General features: G+C 39.5%; 1 protein-coding gene across 1 annotated transcript; it reads left to right on the top strand.

Annotated features, from left to right (window-relative positions):
• Nucleotides 1-14796: 14796 nt before the first annotated feature.
• On the top strand, nt 14797-15453 carry LOC142163067 (uncharacterized). The gene has a single exon (XM_075220319.1). The coding sequence runs from the start codon at nt 14797-14799 to the stop codon at nt 15451-15453; it is 657 nt and encodes a 218-aa protein (XP_075076420.1).
• The last annotated feature ends 6827 nt before the right edge of the window (nt 15454-22280 follow it).

Raw genomic sequence — 22280 nt, 5'->3', positions numbered from 1 at the left:
TTATTTCATAATTCCTATTCATGTAATGTTTTTAATGCCTTAGCATAAAATCATATGTAGTCATGGGGTGTTCATTTTTAGAGGTGCAAACGGAGCCCGTCCTCGATATAACTTTTTTTGCTCGAGGCTGTCAAAACTCGCTATGATCGGAAGTTTTTTCAAGATGCTTAAGTGATTTTAGACGATGCTTTTGTCGAGGGTAACCCTTTATAAAGGTTTGAGTTCTTATAAAAGCCTTACTTTCTGATTACGGGCTTTGGACGTCTCCAAGCCATTTTTAGGGTGGCCATAGCTTTTTGTGTTTGGGCACTGCCAAATAGGCTTGGTGCCTCCGGGATTTGGTAGCCCCGGTTGTCAGAATTTTTTCGGACTTTAGTCTATGAATTAGGATAGCCCTTGGGCTCGATAGTCCCCGGTAGGTGTAGCCCATAGGCTCTTAGGATCCAGAATTTAAGGGACAAAAAATGTATAATAGAACGGTGGAACTTTCTTTCATTTCCCAGTGTGTAAAGTACATGATCGAAAGCGCATAAAAACTTGTATTATGGCTAGAGTGGACTATGTGAGCACGGTTCATATGACTGTTTTGCCCTTACAGTGAATCCTAACCACCAAGCCTTAGCTTCTAGTATACAAAGTTTTTCCATTTTCTTGCTAAAACCCATAATTTGAGGGTTATGGCCCCCAGTATTCGAGGTCGAGTTTGAGAGGGCTCGGAGACCGTTAACATGAAGTGAACAATAATTGGCTCCGGTTTGAGACTGATCTTCAAATCCAAGTTAGCATATTTTATTATTGCCTCGTTAAAAACCTTACCGAAAACCCATTTTGGGACAAAACTGGTTCAAGAGAAAAAGAGTGCAACGCGTGCTTTCAGACCTAATAGCCCCATCCATCCTTGGCCATTGCCTGCAAGTGTTAGTCCGATTCCTAACATGATTAAAGAGAAATTGAGATCGTATCTTTAAAGTAGTACCGTTTTAAGTGTATCACATTCCAGTTATTTGGTAGTTGCACATTGTTTCTTGCTTCGAGTTTGTATGAGCCTTTGCCGGTAATTCTGACGACTCGATATGGTCCTTCCCAATTCGGTCCCAGCTTTCCCTCATTCATGTTTTGGGTATGTAATGTTACTTTCCTCGACACCAAGTCCCCGATCTTGAAGTGTCGGGGGTTGGATCTTTGGTTGTAGTATCTTTCTATCCGCTGTTTTTGGGCAGCCAACCAGACTAGGGTGGCCCCACGCCTTTCATCTAATAGTTCCAGGATCGTGATCATGGCATCACCATTTGACTCTTCGGTCATATATTGAAACCTGAGGTTCCATTCTCTTACTTCGATTGGTATTAAGATTTCGGCCTCATAGACCAATGAAAACGGAGTTACCCCAGTACTAGACTTCGATGTCGTACGATATGCCCACAGAACTTCGGGCAGGATTTCCTTCCATTTCACTTTGGCATCGGTCAACATCTTTTTTAGATTTTAAAGTATGGTCTTGTTTGTTGATTCCGCCTGTCCGTTCCCACTAAGGTGGTAAGGTGTTGATAGGATCTTCTTAATCTTGTGATCTTTAAAAAATTTATTTACCTTGCTGCCAGTGAATTATTTTCCATTATTGCAAATGACCCAGTCGATATATTATGTGGTCCTAGATGAAGTCAATGACTTCATTCTCTCGGACCTTTTCGAATACTTGAGCCTCGACCCATTTGCAAAAATAATCAGTCATGAATAGTATGAATTGAGATTTATCGGGTGCCCATGATTGGGGAACGACGATGTCCATTCCCCACTTCATAAATGGCCACGGGGACAGGACCGAATGGAGTACCTCTCCTGATTGATGGATCATCAATGTGTGTCTTTGGCAGTCGCTACATTTTTGTATGAAGTTCTTCACATATTTTTCCATTTTGGTCCAATAATAGCCGACCCTGATTAATTTCCGCACCAAAGATTCTGCCCCCGAATGGTTTCCGCAAGTGCCTTCATGAACTTTTCTCAAGGCATATTCGGTATCTCCCGGTCCCAAGCATCTGGCTAGCAGGCCATTGAACGTTTTTCTGAACAATGCCCCTTCGACCAAGCTAAATCTGGAAGCCTTGGTACTTAGGGCTCTCAATTATTTGGGATATGAGGGAAATTTCCCAGTCTTCAAGTAGTCTATGTACTTGTTCTTCCAATCTAGGATAAACTTATTGAGTTCACTTTGGCGTGGCCTTATTCTATCACTAACTTCATGAGTTGTACGACTGTTCCCGAACTGAATTATCATCGATGACCCCACGTTAGCTAGATCATTAGCCTCGTTATTCTAATCTCGGGGCACGTTTTGTAGGGTCCCTTCCTTAAATTAATGCAACGTTACCTGTAACTTGTCTAAATACCTTCATATTCGTTCCTCTTTTACTTTGAACGTCCCATTGACTTAATTTACCACGAGAAGGGAATCACAGTTAGCTTCGATCACCTTGGTCCCAAGGCTTTTAGCCAATTTGAGACCTACAATCATAGCCTCATACTCAGCCTCGTTGTAAGTCAATCTCACAGTTCTAATGGACTACCTAACTATATTCCCCGTAGGTGGTTTTAGCATGATGCCGAGCCTAGACCCTTTTGCATCTGAGGCACCATCCGTAAAGAGGTTCCAAATTCCTTAGTTAGTCCCCGAGGTAGCAACAATTCCCGTTTGACTTTGGACATTAAGGCCACCATAAAGTCGCCCACAAAGTCTGCCAAAATTTGAGATTTTATAGCGGTTCGGGGTCGATACTCGATATCGTACCCGCTGATTTAGACAGCCCATTTGGCCAACCATCATGAGAGTTCGGGTTTGTGCATTATTTTCCTCAGTGGGTAAGAGGTTACGATACATATGGGGTGGCATTGAAAGTACGGTTTTAATTTTCTGGAGGCGCTTAGCAAAGCGAGCACCAATTTCTCCAAATAAGGATACCGTGTTTCAGCCTCGCCTAGAGTTCTACTGATAGTAAATAGAAAATTGCGTACCTTCCTCTTCCTGAACTAATGCTCCACTTACCGCCACCTCGAAAACCGCCAAGTAAAGGTATAGTTGTTCATCCACCTTCAGGGTGTGGAGTAGGGGCGGACTTGAAAGGTACTGTTTGAGTTCTTCCAAAGCTTGTTGGTTTTTCGAGGTCCAGGAAAAGTTATTCTTCTTCTTCAACACTGAGAAAAATCGATGACTTTTGTCCAAGGACCTCAACATGAACCAGGCCAGGGTGGCTATATGCTCAGTCAGCCTCTGAACGTCCTTGACGCTTTCCACCATGGTGATGTCTTCTATGACTTTGATTTTATCGGGATTGATCTCGATCCCTCAATTTGATACCATGAACTCGAGGAATTTCCCTTATCCGATCCCGAATGCACACTTTTCTGGGTTCAACTTCATATTTTATTTCTTTAATATGTCAAAGGTTTCCTACAAATGTTTCAAATGGTCCTCTGCTCATAGGGACTTGACTGGTATATTGTCAATATAAACTTCCAACGATTTTCTTATCTATTCTTCGAACATCTGGTTTACTAGGCATTTATAGATGGCACTGGCGTTCTCTAATTCAAATGGCATTACGTTATACCAATAGGTGCCAAATTTAGTGATAAAGGAAGTCTTTTCTTGATTGCCCGGGTCCATCCGAATTTGGTTGTACCCAGAATAGGCATCGAGAAAGCTGAGTATCTGTGCCCGACCGTCGCGTCGACCATCCGATCGATGTTAGGCAAAGGAAAAGAATCCTTAGGGCATTCCTTGTTCAGATCTTTATAATCCACACACATTCTTAATTTATTTCCTTTTTTAGCTACTACCACTACGTTAGCTAATTAGTCCGAGTACTTAACTTCCCGAATGGAACCTATTTTAAGGAGTTTGGATACCTCCTCCTTGATGAATGTATGCTTGACCTCAAACTGTGGTCTCCTTTTCTGCTTCACTAGATGGAATTTTGGGTCCAGGCTTAGCTTATGAGTGGTTACCTCCAATGGTATCCCTGTCATGTCCAGATGGGCCCAAGCAAAACAATATGTGTTAGCTATAAGAAATTCAATGAGTTTTCTCCTCAGAAGTTAACCCCGTGCCCAATTATACCTTCTGATCCAGTAAGTGTTCGATCAATATGACTTACTTCAGCTCCTCGATGTGTTAGCTAGGAAATCTGTAATCATCCTCCTTGTCTACTCCTCGCTCTTCTGGTTTTGGTTAGAGCTTGTATCGGTGATTGCTATTTATTTTCTTCTTTACTGGTCAGCTCTATGTTCTTTGATATTGAAACCACGGGTACAGGGATCGGCTACGAACATTTCCTTTATGACCGGCTGCTCTCCGTAGACCATCTTGATTCCTGTTGGTGTAGGGAACTTCAGTGACTGGTATAATGTTGAGGGTACCGCTCTCATGTGATGAACCCATGGCCTCCCGAATAGGGCGTTGTACCTCATGTCCCTTTTCAATCACGTAAAACTTTGTATCTTGGATCGTTTTGCGGTGTTCACTGGTAGGGTTATTTCTCCTTTAATAGTTTCGCATTCCATGTTAAATCCGTTCAACACCCGGACCACCGGCACTATTTGGTCTTGTAACCCCAACTGCTCTACGACCCTCGATCTGATGATGTTGGCCGAGCTACCTAGATCAATCAACACACATTTAACTCAATATTTATTGATCAGTATAGATATTACCAGTGCATTATTACGAGGTTGTATGATTCCCTCGGCATCCCTGTCGCTGAACAAAATAGTTCCCTCCGGGACATAATCTCGGGTGCATTTTCCCTTGTGATGGATACTTTAGTGCACTTTATCATTGGCCCTTGTGGGACATCGACCCCTCAAATGATCATATTGATGATGTTCTAGGATTCTTCTTGTTCAATCTATTTGTCGGAATCCCAGTTCCTGAAGTGATTTTTGGCTCGATCACTTAGAAACTCTCGGAGGTGCCCGTTATTAAACAACCGGGGAACTTCTTCCCTCAATTGTCCGCAATCCTCATTCCTGTGGCCATGAGTGCTATGATACTTACAAATCTGGTTAGGATCTCTTTGGATATGGTTGGACTGCAATGGCCGAGGTCACTTGGTTTCCTTAATGTGCCCAATGGCTGATACCATGATGGTTGCATCAACGTTTAAGTTATACTCTGATAATTTTGGTGTTTCCCTTCCCCCGAGCGGACTGTCAAAACCATTTTTGCTTACCAGACATTGGCTATTGAGCCCTCGATTGCTTCTCTTTTCATTCCTTGTAGATTTGCGCCTGGACCTATTTCCTCTTTGATCTGCATTGTATGGTTAGTACCAGTCTCAGACAGGCCTTGATTCATGATCGAACTCTCTTAGACATGTCATCGGCTCTGATGGGATGAACGAACCTAGAAGGGGCCCCAAGTTAGTCATCTTCGACTCTTATTTTTGAATGGTACATGTTGTGGACATCGTCCCAAGTTACGGTCGGGTACTCTTGATCTTGTCCAGTTCACACCTCAAATCAAGGATTTAAAATGGTCGATTGCAATAGTAATACCTATAAAAGTCATGGTCGATTTCCATAGGGAGCTATATATGGGAGTTAGGAGTATATATTATAGTACGTGTGTTTGAACTATCTCAATTTACACTTTCACAAATTGGGGTTTTTTCTATGTTGATTTTAAACTAAGATTGTAAAGTTAAGAAATGAAACTAAGAAAATGTTTTTGTTATTTTTCAAGATTTTTAAAAAGTCTAGGGCTATGACCATCACCTAGGTGTTTGCCTAATGGGATATAAACCTTAATGTATGTTATGTTGATCAGGGTGTATTATAGCTATCAACAATCAACTACCCACTCAATACCTCTCGGTTAGAGAGTGATTTTGCCCAATTTAGTTTTCTCAAGTCCAAATAGGTATTTCTCAAAACAGTTGATAAAATCTCAAATCGGGTTATTACTATCTCTAAGTTGAACCCTTTATTTGGGATTATCAATCTCTCGATTGACCCAATTTCTCTTTAGCCAAGTTTCCTAGACTAAGTCTCTCATTCTCAAGTAGAGACTAAGTCAAATAGGCATGAACTAACTTTGCAATTATCAATTCCACTAATTAAAGCATGAACAAGGCTAAATAATAAAGACACAACCATAAACAAGCATTAAATTAAACACCCATAAGGTTTACACACTAGGGTTGGGTCACAACCCTAGTAAAATCTAGCTACTCATACTTGAAATTGAAGAAATGGATGAAGAGATGCTAATTAAACTCAGATTGTAAAATCAAAATGATAAAATCTATGTTAAAATATCCCAAAATATGAAAAACTACTAAAAGAAGCAAAGAGAAATGGCTACTATAGTTGCTGATGTCAGATGTTGACCTAACATTATGAAACTAGTCTATTTATACAGGGATAGAAATTTCAGAAAAAAATGCCCTTCGGGAGGTTCTACGGCCGCACAATTCCATGTGCAGTCCGCAGAATTCTTCGACTTGTCAGGAACTGGAAGTCTGTGGCCGCATAATTCTGATCTGCAGTCGCATGACACTCTTTGTGATGTCCGCACTTTTACATGTGTGGCCGCACTTGATCTTTTGCGGCCCACACTTTTACACCTGCGGCCGTGTAGCTCTTCTTCTGTGGCCGCACAATTTATGTGCGGTTCGCACTTTTAGGGGACTTGGAATGCACATTCTCTGAACTTTTGGTCCTAGCCATCTTTTGCAGTCTCACAATTCATGTGCAGATGGCACTCTGCACCAAACTCTTCTAGCGTTTCTTTCATCATATGCGGCCGCAGATGATATTCTACGGTGCGTACTTTTGGGCTTTTGTGCCTTTTATGGCCTTGAGTTCAGATTACTCCTCTTTGAGTTGGATTTCATCTCGGGAGTCCACCTTCCAATATTCCTGTAATTAAGCACATTTTATCAGTTTTCGGGAACACAATTAAATGATTTTGGACTAAGACAAAAGCTAAAAGGTGCTAATAAGTAGTCAAAATCCTCACTTATCAACTCCCCCAAACTTAAGTTTTTACTTGTCCTCAAGCAAAAAAAATTGTTCCCACCTCCACAAGTTAAAGGCCATTCCAACCAATTAAAGGTGATTTATTCACACATCAATTGGGACCAACAATTATCCATACTACTTATGCATTATCAACAAGGTGACAAGTTGAAATTTTATGCACATATAGTTCTAATGTGACATTTGAGCATCAAGAGTTGACTTTATTCATCAAGCAAGCTCGCTCTTTCATGTAGGTCATTGTGGATCCCAAACTCCTTCTCCTCTACTCTCCATTTGCCTATCTTGCTTAAGAATTTTAGCACTCAATCCAAAGATTCGCGAAAGGTTCACTCATCTCTCTCAAAAAAATGTCTCAAGTATGTCTTTAAGTACAATAAGCTTTCCCCTTGTGTAGATCACCACTAATGTAAGCTCACTCAGCTTGAAATCACGTAGTGCTTTTTCGGAATGCAATGAAGGCTTTTGGCTAAGGTTGGATATGCTATGATAGAACGGGTTCATCTTTCTTTAAGCACTCCATTTTCTGTTCTCGGCTCATGCTTTGCCAATTCTTTGAGGCATTTTCTTTTTCTTGGGGTAACTAGAGACTTAACATCACTATTTCTTGATCATGATATTAATTTTCTCCCTCTTTGATTTATCCATGCTTTGCATCATTACTTTTCTTTGAATCCCTTCAACTCTTCAACTTATTCACTTTCTTTTTGAATTTTTCTTTTTGTTCTCTCCTTTTCTTGACTTTCATTCTCATAATTTCTTTTCTCTTTTTGTACCTTGATACCTCTTTCAAGTTTCTCATCTCTCCCCCAAACTTAACTTTTTAGCCAATTGTTTCACAAGAGTGTTAAGGAAAACTCGGGTGCCGAGAAAGGGTCACCACAAAACGGGTAAAGGCTTGTAACATGGTTATCAAATGAGAAAGGTTTGAGGCTCAATTGGGTTGACTAGGGATAACAACATTGGTGGGAAATGGAAACATCAAGCGGGTCAAGGAGAGCCTACAATCACTTCTCAAGCCATGCAAAGGTTAAAATTTCATATAGAAACACATTTGGGGCAAGTTCTATACCATTTGAACCGGTACTTGGACTTGCAACAAAAACATCTCACCTCTCACGCAGTTGGATTGTTAAAGATAATAGAGTCGAGGGCCCACAACGACCATATTCAAGATTGAAAATCACTATGGTTAGATTAAATCACTCGATGATTACCTAAGTCAACACAAGAGTCACAAGGTCACTAACTTGAGCTATTTCTTTCCAAAAGCTTTATTTTTAATCATAAGCACGTAGTTAAGTGTGTTGGTACCAAGTGAAGCATGTTTTACTCTTCGAGCATGACTCAGTTAGGTCTTTTTATTCATTACTACTATTATTACTACCTAGACACCAAAGACTGACTCAATCTATTAAAAAGGTTGTCAAGTCATCCATTGTTGGGGAGAGTCAACTGGTTCACACAAAAACTACCTTTTGAAAGAATCGTTGCATTAAGAAAATCAAAGGCTTATTATCCACTAAAACATAAAAAGAGCTACTAAATCAAAAAGAAGCCATTGAATTAAAAAGAAGCTAATAAATTAAAATTTAACTAATAAGAAAACAAAATAAAGAAGCTATAAAGCAAAACTACTGAAAGCGTCACGAATATACATAATGACAGAGGAGAAGAGAGAATATATACAGAATAAGGAGAAAGAAGAAAATATTATCAGTTATTACAAACCAATTGTCTTAGAATCATCAAAATAGATCAAATAAACTCCACCCCCCAGAATAAAAATAAGCATTGGGGTAAAGAAAGGGTAAGAGTGAAGAAGACTCCCTATGTCGCCTTGGGTATCTCTATGTCTACAGCATTGTCACCTCCCTCAATCTCCTCTAACTGGATCTTATCATCCTCGACTCTAGGAGTGGCTGTGTTAGTGAACATCTGGTGCACCGCCTCAGCAATGTCAATAGCCAGGTCTGGCTCCTTAGACTGGCTAGCTGGTGCCATTGGAGCTGCTGGTGCTGCTGGTGCTGAAAGATCTGGATACATGAGCTTGTCAAATGGAAAATCTCTAGCTGCTGCAATCTTGGTTACCTCTCTTCAGATCTTGTCAACTGACTTCTTGGAAGCTTGGGATTGTCTCATTTTCTTTACTTCTTTTCCCAGCTCTAAATCATTGCCCCATGATGTACTAGAGTGTTCATTATGGTGGTTTGGTTCTCCAAGAGCTTCTTCAATGTCTCATCCACTGTCGGAGGAATTTGGGGTTTCGAAATGGATGACTGTGCTGCAACAGTATTGGATATGTCAGAAAATTTTGTAGTGGCTATTTGCATCCAGTTGTTGAGGCTCGCCAGTGTCGGGGAGACTCGCAATGCAGAAAGTGGAACATTAGGCATAGGCATCGGCTTCAAAGCGAAGGTGGAACCTGTAATAGGGGTTGTTGGGGAACTAAGGATGGAAGTGGAGGCATAACTGCTGTACTGGCCGAAGGCTCTACTGAAGTAGATGGCATGTCGACTGTCTTTGTAGCTACCACTGATGGCTCATCAGACTGGCCTATGGTTGCAGTCGGCTAACCCTTTCTATTAGGGCTTCTTCGCTAGCGCCTTCGTTTCAAAATCTTTCAGCTTCACCCGTACATTTGTAAGATACTCAGTAATGGTGGTAGGATACGGGTAGGAGGTATCAGCTTGCCTGACGACCATAGACATGTTTTCCGACATCACGGCACCCACATTGATCGGGTACCCGACCATAATGAAGGCGACTAGAACTGATCGCGATATAGGAAGGTTAGTTTTATTCTGGCATGAGTCTAGCCTGCCTCATACAAAAGTCTTCCATCCCTTCGCCTCAAAGTTCAGAGTCTTCTGCTGAATAAGAACCCATGTTGTGATCCGTGGTGGTGGTGGCCCTAGGGCTACAAGAATCTTAGAGAACCATGGGTGAGCTGCATCTCCCATCACCAATTTCTCCAAGTACTGTGCAGACTCAACATCCCCAAACTCCAAGTAGGTGTTCAGCGCGTGCATGTCAAACCTCACCTTCATATTCCTAACTTTGGTCACTTTGGTCCCTTCCTTTATGTGCGCCGCATTGGCGTAGAACTCCCCAGCCAGATACTCATTTGCGTCCACTACACTCTGGGTGAACCACATCCACCCTTTCCGCTCTCGGAATTGTCTCAAGACTGCCGGATTGTACTTGTCAAGGTCATTCAGTTTGAAATATCGCTCAAGAGTGAGCGATCTCCCCAGCCACCACTCACGGAAGCTAGTGAAGGCAACTAAACTAACAAACCAGTCCTCCCAAACCTCTTTCTTCTTCCATCTTTCAAGGTCGGCGACAGTAGTATCTCCCCTCGGCCATCATCCGAAATATCATCAATTGTAGTCATTGGTACCTTAGTGATTGGTGTAGAGGAGGGCTCCGAAGCCTGATTGGCACTCTCCGAACCCTCGGAGGTTCTATGTGATGAAGAAGGCTCATCCCGGAGTTAACACCTCCTCGGTGGCTTTGATTGGACAGCCGGCTGCTCATGAACCGAGTCGCCCTCCAATGCTTCCCTAGATGAGGCATAAGAACTGGATTTGGAGGTCTCTACGTTTCTTCCTCGGTCGGGTGTAGCCTTCTTGGTGATTATCTTTAGGAGGGCAAGGGGTAAAGTAATTTTGTCTCAGCCTTTGGAAGGTTCACCCCTCCCATTTGACGTATCTCTGCGACCTCGAGATCTAACCATTTTCTGTAACAAGGAACAACAGGAATCAGTAGTAATTCAAGTGCAAACAGACAGTGAACATACAATGTAAAATATGCTTGCAAGGTGAGGGAGTGCACACAACACAATTATAAGTGCGGCCGCAAGAAGAACATTGCGGACTGCACAATGTGATCTTGCGGCCGCAAAACTGGATCTGCGGTCCGCACAATTATTATTGCGACCGTAGAATTGGAGTGCGGTCCGCACATTTTTTATCGTGGCAGCTCATCAGATTCCCCAAAATTCCAACTCTCTGACGATAGAGATTGGAATGTTTTGCGGCCGCACTCATTTTTCTGCGGCCGCAATGGAATTTCTTCGATCCACACAATTTCAAGTGCGGATGCCGAATCATGCTTTACCCAAGACCCTAATCTCAACTTCTGCAGACCGCACAATTTCTTGTGCGGTCGAAGATTTCAAAACAAATGCGGACAGATTTCTAGGGTTTTGTTGATACCCAATTTTTCCCCGTATATTTTTAATATGCAAAATACTTTCAAAATAGCATGAATATGCATATATAAGTATGTCCCACGGTTTTAATATTTTTCTCTTAATTTTAAGGATTTTAAAATCAATTTATTGCCTTATTTTAGCAAGAAAAACCCAATAATTGTTCCCAAAATTATCATTTTGGTGATTCATCTCTTAGATTCTCATATTTGCATTAAATATAGCTAACATATTTTTTTGCATATTTTTTATAAATTTATTTAATATTTTTAAAGCTAAATTGCACATAATTGCCATATTAGCCTTTTTAAGATTTAATGGTGTTTATATTTATAAAATTAACTTCAATATTTTTAATTGGATAATTATGTATTGTAAATTATTTGATGCTTTCAAGTTATTTTCAGAAATTAATTTACTATTTTTTATAATTTCAAAGGAAAAAACTGGCTATTTAAATAATAGCCCAATCCGTTTCAATTTTAGCCTAAAATCTGACCCCTAATTGGACCCCAATTATGCCGTAACAGTGCCTAATCAAATTTTTTCTTTCAAAAATCCATCGTCACTGTAGTGTGAATAGTGACAAACAGTGTCGAATAGTGTCAAAATAGTGACGCTACAGTGCTTAACAGATGCGTGAACAGTGTTTCTCAATCACTGTTCATCATTGAAAATCTGGAGATCTGAGCTGCAATGGCCACTATGGCCGGCGGCCAGCCATCTTTTCCGGTTGGTCAGCCCTCCTCCATCATCGATCAACCTCATACAACACCTAACACCAACCCAACACCTTTAGATTATTCTAAGATCTTGAAATCAAACACTTTAAATACACTGGCAATGGGTACTGCTACATCTTCAGTGCAACCTATTCAAATATGTCGACCAATTTTTGTAAATGTCCATCCAATGATTAAATTCACAGAAGCAGAAGTAGAATGAATGAACTTGAATGAAGGCCTCCAATATGTTGTAGTTGGTAAGCTTGCATATGGATCTCTAGAGATTAACGAGCTTCGTCGGATTATTCCATCTCAATGTGATATTAAAGGTGAGTACAACATTGGTTTCCTTAGAGATCGTCATGTGTTAATCCGATTAACTCTATGGCAAGATTTCCTCGATTTCACATCGAAAATTATGTACTATATCAAAGCTAAAGATGGTTATGAATACCAATTGCGTACACTTATCTACGATGCAAAATTTAAGGCTGGCGAGGAAACTCCGATGGTGATGGCATGGATTTCCTTCCCTGGACTGCTGACTACCTATTTTGTTAAGGAGACTATGTTTTCTCTGGCTACAGCCGTGGGTAGACCGATGGGTCTTGACGCGGAAACGATAAATAAAACTAGGTTGAGTTGTGCGTGAGTCAAATTTCTTGTCGATCTGTTGGCAGAGTTACCTAAGAATATACAAATGGACATAGACGACGAATTTGCTGGAGGAGTGAGGACAGAATGGGTAAAGTACAATGTGACATGATGCCGAAATATTGTAAGAATGCAAACTTCAAGGCCATGAGGAATTTGAATGTTGGAATTTACATCCAAAGCTAGTCAAAAGGCGAGGTAATATGAACAATTCTTTTGCTAAAGAATTGCAAAACAGGAAAGTGGTAGCTGATGCGCAAGAGGTTGGACATGATGTTGTGAAAGAATCTACCCAAATACACCATCAGGGGTCTCTAAACAAACAGGGACCTTTGATGATTCTATCGAGTGGAAAGGTAGTTGGAAACTTTGGAGAGCAATGGAAGGAAGTGTGAGATAATCACAACAAGAATAAGGCAGGTTTACTTCTGAAGGTAATCAAATTACAGGCAAATAATTGGTACCAGTGAATAATGGAGACAATGGACAAATACAAGCTAGTAAGGAAGTAGTTCCAGTGGTTAACAGTGGTGTTGGTCAGATGCAAACATCCAATAAGTTTGCAATTCCTGATGGAGAAGACAATGTTGAAAATCAATATCAACAGCTGGCAGTTGTAGCAGAGGTGCAAGAAACTATTCAGTTGGATAAGGGTACTCTTAGTAAGATCGGGAAAGATGTGGCAGGGATTACTAAAGACAAAGTTCAGCAGGATACAACAGCAAAACCGCATAATGATCAAAAGATAGCTTCTCCTAGTTCAACAAAGAGACAATTACCTAGGTCGACAGCCAAGAATCTTAATCACAAGGCTCCAGATTTTATTCCTAGTGGGAAGGGGACTGATGTACCTCAACAAAAGAAATCAACCTCTCAATGGGTTAATAAGTCCTTTGTTCAGAAAAATTTGGTTTCTACAAACCAATCATATCAAGATATTCCTTCGCAATCTGAGGATACTTTTGCAACGAGTAATATTGATAAGAACATTGGTAAGACAAAATTAGGAGGTAGATTATAGTGTAATCAAACGGAGGAGGTCTCAGATGAAGATGGAGGTAAAGATCATTCGGATGAATCAGATGATCAACAAGGTGAAGGAGAAGATCACTATGATGATGAGAATAATCAAGCTGATAAAGGATTTGATGATCAACAAGGTGAAAAGGACGAACAAAGTGTTAATGCTATCCATTGTGATAAGCAAATGAGTCTTACCAAACAAGAGGCTTCGAAGCTTCTGGATGGTAAAGATCTTTCAAATGATATTGTTGCAGATACTCATAATATGCATAAAGTTTTAGAGATTGATAAAGGAGGTATTGGGGAACATGAAATAATATTTCAGATGGATTCACAAGTGATGAAGAGTCCAGCTCTAACGAGTTCTGGTAATAATGAATTCCAGGAGATGAACTTAATTCAAAAAGATAATGAGGCAGGCTTGAAGGAGCTTCAGGGTATTGTGGATCAAGGTAAGGGAATAAACAAAATAACTGGGCATATTAAACATGTGCAAACCTTGACATCATTGATTCCTAAGAATGCCATGAACCAGATTGCTACAGTTGATGTAAATATTTTTGAGGAGAATCAGCTAGAAGGTTTAGGAAATGATATAGACGAAGAATCAAATGCTCAAAACTTCCAAAATGTTGCTAGACAAGGAGATTTATCACCAAGGGTAATACAACAAGCCAAAACAACAGGAAAGGGCAGAAAGAAGTAGCAAAAAGAGACATTCAATGTTCAACCACCAGGTGTTCAAACTAGAAGGACCATCTCCAAATCCAATCATTTGAAATGAATGCGATTAATTGGAATGTGAGGTCCGTCAACACATAACGAGCTTTTGAGAGGCTCTTCACAATGCATGGGCAACATGAGTTCAAATTTGTAGGTATTATGGAATCAAATCAACAATCTATAAAGGTGGATGGATATAGGAGGAGAATTGGTTTGGCACAAGCTGTGGTTAACATTTCTAATAAAATCTGGGCGTTCATTGATGAGATATATGAAGTAACTGTGGTAATTGACATTGTACAACAGCTTACTTTGAAACTTTTCAACACAAAATATGGAAATGAATTTATGCTTACATTAGTGTATGCAAAATGCAATGCAACAAAGAGAATTGAACTATGTGATTCCCTCTATTAAATGGCAAGTGACATGAATGTTCCCTGGCTCATAGGTGGTAATTTTAATGTCATTTGGGACGAAGAAGAGAAATTTGGTGGCTTACCAGTTTCGTTAAATGAAGTTGACGATTTCAGACATTGTATGAATACATGTAATCTATTTGATATGGGCTTCAATGGTAGCATCTACACATGGTGGAATGGACGAGCAGATGAAGAATGTGTTTTTAAGAGATTGGATCGTTGCTTTGCTAATTTTGAATTCCAAAAGATGATGTCAGGCATGGAGATCACACACTTTTCCAAGATTGGATCGGATCATAGTCCAATGTTATTATCTTATAATCCAGATGCAACACCAATCAAGAAGTCTTTCAGATTTTTGAATTTTTGGGTTAAGCATGAATCATTTAAACAGGTCGTTCAAGAAAATTGGAAGGTAGATTTCCATGCTAATCCATTTGTGTTGTTTAACTATAAGCTCAAGCAGTTGAAGAAAGCTTTGTCTACATGGAGTAAAGCCACTTATGGGGATATATTTATGAAAATTGCAAGCCTTGAAGAGGTAGTAATCGCACATGAGGTACAATTTGAGCTTAATCCAACTCATGGTAACAGGGAAAGGCTTCAAAAAGTGCAAGCTGATTTATTTAAATTCTTGGCACTTGAGGAATAATTCTGGAAACAAAAAGTGAGCATGCAGTGGCTTCAAGATGGGGATAGAAATACCAAATTTTTCTATGTGCAAGTCAATGGTAGAAGAAAAAGAATGCAAATAAAAAGAATTCAAGATCACAATGGTAATTGGCTCGAGGATATTGGTTCCATATCTGACAAGGCAGTGAGGTTCTTCAATGATCAATTTAAGGAGGATAGGGTTCCAACTGATTTTCGAGTATTAGAGCACATTCCTTCTTTATTGGAGGATGGGTAGAATCATGACTTGATTAAATAGCCATCGAGAGAAGAGGTTAGGCGAGCAGTGTCCGGACTAAACAGTGATAGCGCAGGAGGTCCTGATGGATTCAATGGATGTTTCTTTCAATCGTGTTGGGAAATTATAGGGTATGATATTTGCGATATGACGAAAGCATTTTTCAATGGCCAAGAGTTACCTAGATTTATTGCCCATATGAATCTGGTCTTGTTGCCAAAGAAAAAAGAAATGCACACATTTGGAGATATGAGACCTATTAGCCTAAGTAACTTTGTCAATAAAGTGTTCTCTAGAGTCATACATGAAATACTAGTCGATCTTCTTCCTAAATTGATTTCCGATGAGCAAGCTGGCTTTGTGAACGTGAGAAGTATTGTTGAGAATGTGCTGTTAACGCAAGAGATTATTACTGACATAAGGTTGAGAACAAAAGAAGGCCCAAATGTAGTGATTAAGCTCAATATGATGAAAGCCTATGATAGACTCTCTTGCCTTTTTTTGACCAAAGTATTGAGAAAAATGAGTTTTTGCGAGAGGTTTATTGGTTTGGTTTTTGGCATCGTGTCAAAAAATTGGTATTTTGTGCTCATCAATGGATAACCGTATGGTTTTTTCAAATCACCGAGAGGGGTTAAACAAGGTGATCCGCTATCACCTACACTCTTCATATTGGCGGCAGAAGCATTGTCCAGGAGTTTGAATTCATTGCATATGAATTTATATTTTTGCGGATTCGGATTACCAAAATGGAGCCCCAAGATTAATCACTTGGCATACGCGGATGACACAATAATATTTTCCTCCTCAGATGCTACTTCGCTCAGATTGATAATGGAAGTTTTAGGCACATATGAGGCAGCATCAGGTCAGTTGATCAATAAATCAAAATCAGCTTTTTATATGTATAATTCTACAAGTGTTGAAGTGAGCAGTAAAGTTCAAAGAATTACTGGAATTACTAGGCAAGATTTTCCTTTCACATACCTAGGGCTGCCCCATCTTTTATTCTAGGAGAAATCTAGAGTTTTATCAAGGATTAATCAATAAAATACTTGATAAATTACAAGGATGGAAGGGCAAACTTTTAACCATTGGAGGTTGCGCAGTCCTAATCTCACATGTGTTGCAATGTATGCCCATTCACTTGTTGTCTGTTGTTAATCCCCCAGCCTTTGTGATTGATAAATTACATAAATTGTTTGGTCAATTTTTTTGGAGCATTTCTATTGGAGGAATGGGTTGGCATTGGGCTTCTTGGAAACTATTATGTATGCCTAAAGAGGAAGGGGGTGTTGGATTTAGGTCCTTTCATGATGTATCCACAACATTATTTTGTAAACTTTGGTGGAATTTTAGGACCAAACCTACTTTGTGGAGTACTTTTATGAGTGAGAAATATTGCAAAAAATTGAATGTTGTGATTGTGACGTGGAAGAAAGGATCACATGTGTGGCGAAAAATGTTGCAATGTAAGGACCTTATCGGGTATCAGATTCTATGGAAGCCAAGAATGGGATCATCATTATTTTTGTATGACAACTGGACAGGTATGGGAGGCCTTGTACTTCAATATTCCTTTAGATTTTCCCCTCGATGAATCAATCAACAATGTGAGGGAAGCAGTTCACAATGATGAATGGGATGAAGGTCGATTGCGGATGCTGCTTCCAAATGACATTGTCGATCACATTATCGAAAATATACCTCCTCCAGTAAATCATGGGGTGGTGGACAAGCATTTGTTGATGATGGACACAACAGGGGACTTTACTGTTAGCTCTACATGGGATTATGTGCGAAGAAGAAATGATCCTAGTAATGCATACAAGAACATGTGGGTAAAAGGGCTACCTTTCAAGATATCCTTTTTCATGTGGAAGGTTTGGAAAAGGTGAATACCACTGGATGAAACATTAAAGGGAATGGGTTACTGTGCGACATCAAGATGTTGGTGTTGTACGAATCCTCAAGAAGAAACCATAACTCATGTATTTTTTCGATCACCTGCTGCTAAAAGAACATGGAGCTATTTTTTCTCACATGCTGGCTTATCTCTGGAGGGATAAGCCAGCCTTCTCTGGCTTTTCTCACATGCTGGCTTATCTGTCACAAGCATTGGTTCAAAGTTGGACAGTACAGGTTATTCCTAGACTTTAACCAATCTTCCAAGCAGTGCCTTCTATTATATTGTGGGAATTATGGAAGAGAGGGAACTGTTATAAATATGGAGATATGGTAACAGTAAGTAGAGTTATTTATCAAATTAATACCACAATACAATCACTTGTTAAGGTAAGGAAGCCAGGGATTAGAAATGTTCCTCATAAGTGGCAGGATATATTGAATATGATGGAACAGTATACAACAAATTTGAAAATCACTAAGGTTCATTAGAAATTGCCTAGTGAAGGGTGTATAAAATTGAATACAGATGGGGCTACGAGAGGGAACCCAGGCAGGAGCTCAATAGGTTATTGCCTTAGAGATGAAGTAGGAGATGTTATTTATGTATGCGGACAGGAGATTCATGAAGCCTCAAATACAGAAGCTGAAGCAGTAGCTATTTTGCACGCACTAAGGTTTTGTAGAGATCATAATATGCCACAGATTTGGGTACAAACTGATTCTATGTTGATGATGAATGTAGTGGAAGGAAGGTGGAGTATACCATGGGGAATTGCGGATTATTGGAAATTAGAGCTTTGATTCTGGCTTGCAATGCTACAATATCTCACATATTCCGAGAAGGCAATAAACTTGCGAATCATTTAGCTAAATATGCTCTTGATGTGGGTGATATTGAGTGTCATTCTTTTGCTGATTTGGACAGTATAGGAAGAAGAATTGTGAACGATGACAAATTACAATGTCCATATTTAAGAATAAGAGCTACAAGGAATTGAAAATGGAGAGATTGAACACAATAAAAGAGATTATAAGAGTACATACCTATCATGTTCAAGTCCATATGGAGGAGTTCACAGGAGCAATCACAACTGAACATCATGTTCAAATCCATGAGGAGGAGAACATGATGAATTTGTTTTTTACTAACAATTTTTTCGTTTTTGCAGGTGGTGGATATATTTCTATGTATTATTGTTTGATGGAATTTCAAATGGTGGTATTAGTGCTTTGCACTCAACCCATTGAAAGGAAATCAAACATAAGCATAGAGATAGAAGAAAAGCAGGGTTCTCTGCTGCCCAGTTATCTCTACAGCAGCAGATTGTGTTGGCAAGGCACAACAACAATTGATAAGGTGTTTGGATATGCTTCTCAAGTGGAGGATAACACCTTATACACAAAAAAAAGAATTCAAATAACATCAGGCATCGAGAAGCAAGAACAACAACACCCATGGGAATACAAATGGGACAACTACATATATTACCACATCTCGGATAAGTATGCAGGCCAGAACATTTGGTGGTGTAGTTTAATGTGCAACTTGATAATATTAGCTCAAACAAGGATCCACACAATAGGAAATCAAATGAGGTAGAATGGGTCACGGTGGGTCACGGCAGAAAGACATTTACATCACACAGCTCAATGGACTCTTGGACTTGATCATCTGGAATACAATTGCAGGTAACCAAGCAACTACAATTCCATTTATGGAAACAAATAGACGAGGCATCACCACCTATAACAGAGATACATCCAGCAAAGTTGAAGGCAAAATAGAGGTAACAGAACAGATTTGGGCAGCAACATTGCAGCAGGTGAATCACATGTTCATTGGCAGAGGGTGTACAACAGTCATTAGGAATTTTATGAATGGAGTGGGACAAACAATGGCATTCGAACATCAAGGAAAGGAAATGCATATCAAGAGCACAATGAGAGTGACATATTTGCAGGATCACAATGTTTATCATGCCAATCAACGGCTAGTTTCTACGCATCATTGGTTTAAACTTTTTAGTTCACACTTTGTGATACCAAGGTTCAACTATATGCTTAACGTTGGTAATAGGGTGGATGTAATTATCAAATTTTATTGGTTTCATATCATTAGACCTCCTGACAATGTATTTTGTTTGATTTTCTTAATTTAAAATAAAATCTAACCACTAGGCGTAAAGCCTAGTGGATTGCTAAAAAAAATTTGGACCCCAATTTCAGCCCAATTTCAATTAAAATCCGACCCAGGAACCAATTACCCCTACCCGACCCAAAACCTTATTAAATCCTGATCGTGATCAAAAAGATCAACGGCCCTCATCCGTCCTTACCTTTTTTAACCAAACGACCCCCCCAGTACCCCTCTCATTCCTCAATCGTCTCTATCTCTCTACTTCTGATTCTCTCTAGAACCTTCCCTCTTCTCTCTTCTCCGATGAGTTCTGTTCATCTTCTCCGGCCACCTTCTAACCTATATCTATGGTGGTCTCACCACCCACCAAGATACCTATGGCTCCTCAAGTTTGGTTAACTGAAGCTTCATGACTCGACCACAAAGATTTAGGTCCAGACCTCTGATGATTCAAGCTTTACGGCCATCTCCGGCCCTGCTCCGGCAAGCTATGTCTGTTTTGAGCCTGGCTACGACTCCTTCTGTTTAGATCCAAGCCTTTCTCACCGTTTGGGTTCCTCTGAAAACCCAAGCTTTGAGGTTTTTTTGATCTCTTTAGATCTATTCCAGATCTATGCTTTCCCTAAGTTTTTAAATGATTTTCTGGATTTTCTTTCAAAAAACTATACTTTTGAAACCATCTCTTTTTCCGATCTAGGATTTTTCTGAAATATTTAGATGTTTCTCTGATTTTCTCTTTCTTTTGTGTGTTCCTTCTACTATATTTTCCTCCATTGTGTTCTCGTGTGTTTCTTCCATTATATTTTCCTCTATTGTGATTCTTGTGTGTTTCTTCTATTGTATTTTCCCCTACTGTGTTCTTGAGTGTTTCTTATTAAGTTTCCTACACTATGTTCTAGTTAAGTTTCTTCTAATATTTCTTAATATGTTTCTCCTACTGTTCTTATCAATTTCTCCAGTATGTTTCATATTAGTTTCTTCTACCATGTTTTCTTTGAACTCTTCTGCTATGTTTCGCATGTTACTCTTCTATCATGTTTCTTATGAGTTTTGTTGCTGAGAGTAACATGTTAAAGGTTTCAGTTCTTTTCTGAGACCTCTGAACATGTTTCGACTCAATTACTTGTCCTCTCATCTCTGCACTCGATTGATGGTAGAAACCTTAGAATTTGGGGGTTCTTCCTAGTTTGGAAACCATTGGCTATGTGATTTGCCTGAACTGGTTATATTTCAAAAACCCTAACTCTTTCATACCAGTTTCGAGTCTCTGAACTGAGTTTTGAAATCCTTGTTTTTCATATGATTCTGACTTTTGCTTTACACTTGATCTTTTTTGCTACTTCTCTTCTACGTTGCTAACCTATGTGACAACCATGCTCCTGTAGCCTATTATCTACTGATTTTGTAATGACACGAAATCTTCTTTCAACTTAACATGTCTGTATGCTCTTTATATGTGATGAACTTCCTTCTAAAATAGCTTTCAAATTTGGGATTGGTTCAGACTTCCTTCTTAATAGGTCTGATTGATTTCTTTCCATTATTTGCTGATTTCCCTGTGATTCAACTTAAGTTAAAACCTTTCTCAGCTTTTCTGACTTAGTTCATTCATGGACCAATAATTACAAAATCTCTGACTCTTGATTCACTGGCTACTAATTGATTTTCTTACCTTATTTGTACAACTGTGTATTTCAAAATTCTGTCCCTTAAATAACTTTTTATGTATTTGCACTTAATTGCATGATTTGTACAAAAGGTTTATTGGACTTCTTCCCTTAAGTAGTTTTCCCGTTTGAATCTGAATTCCTTAATTAAAGGAAGTCTTGTGTGATTGATTCTTAATTGATAATCAGTTCCTTAACTATTTTCTTACCTTATTTCTGCCTGATTTCCACACTATAAAGGCACGCCTCTTTCACGAACTCAAAAAAGAAATTCACAATCTTTCTAAACTCACATTCATACACAATAGTATTCTCTCTTGTCTGCATTGTGGCTTGTTTACAAGACATACTGCTTTTCTCTATTTGTTTCTTTGAAACTAGTATGTCCTAATTTAAGCTTTAGCACCACAACAATGTGTTTATCTACTGCTTTTGTATCCATGTCTACTTACTGTTTCTGTACTTGAATTAGCATGCTAATTTCTTTCCACCTGCTCCATTATGAATCCCAAAACCCTTGCCCCCTATGTGTTTGAGCTATGGTTTAAGGCATGACAATATTCAAATTATTGTCCATGAACTAAACTTGATCCCTTGGGATCCTAGCCTCTAATAATGTGTTCTAGTACGGTTCTGGGTGTACTAGCACTCTCCATTGCCAAGTATACCCACAGCCTGCCTAGTCTTTTCAATTTTCCTATTCCCCATGTACCCCTATGTGTACTTATTTGTAGCTATTTCCCTTTCCCTTTCCCCCTTTCAGAATTCTGTTTCTACACTTGCACACTCTCTTAGTCCTTAAGTTCTCCCCCCTTCTTGTGAGCCTTGCCTTGGGACCTTGAGCTCCCTCTAAACTT

The sequence above is a fragment of the Nicotiana tabacum genome, chromosome 8 (assembly GCF_000715075.1).
Source record: "Nicotiana tabacum cultivar K326 chromosome 8, ASM71507v2, whole genome shotgun sequence".
Lineage (NCBI taxonomy): Eukaryota > Viridiplantae > Streptophyta > Magnoliopsida > Solanales > Solanaceae > Nicotiana > Nicotiana tabacum.
This window is presented reverse-complemented; position numbering and strand designations above follow the sequence as displayed.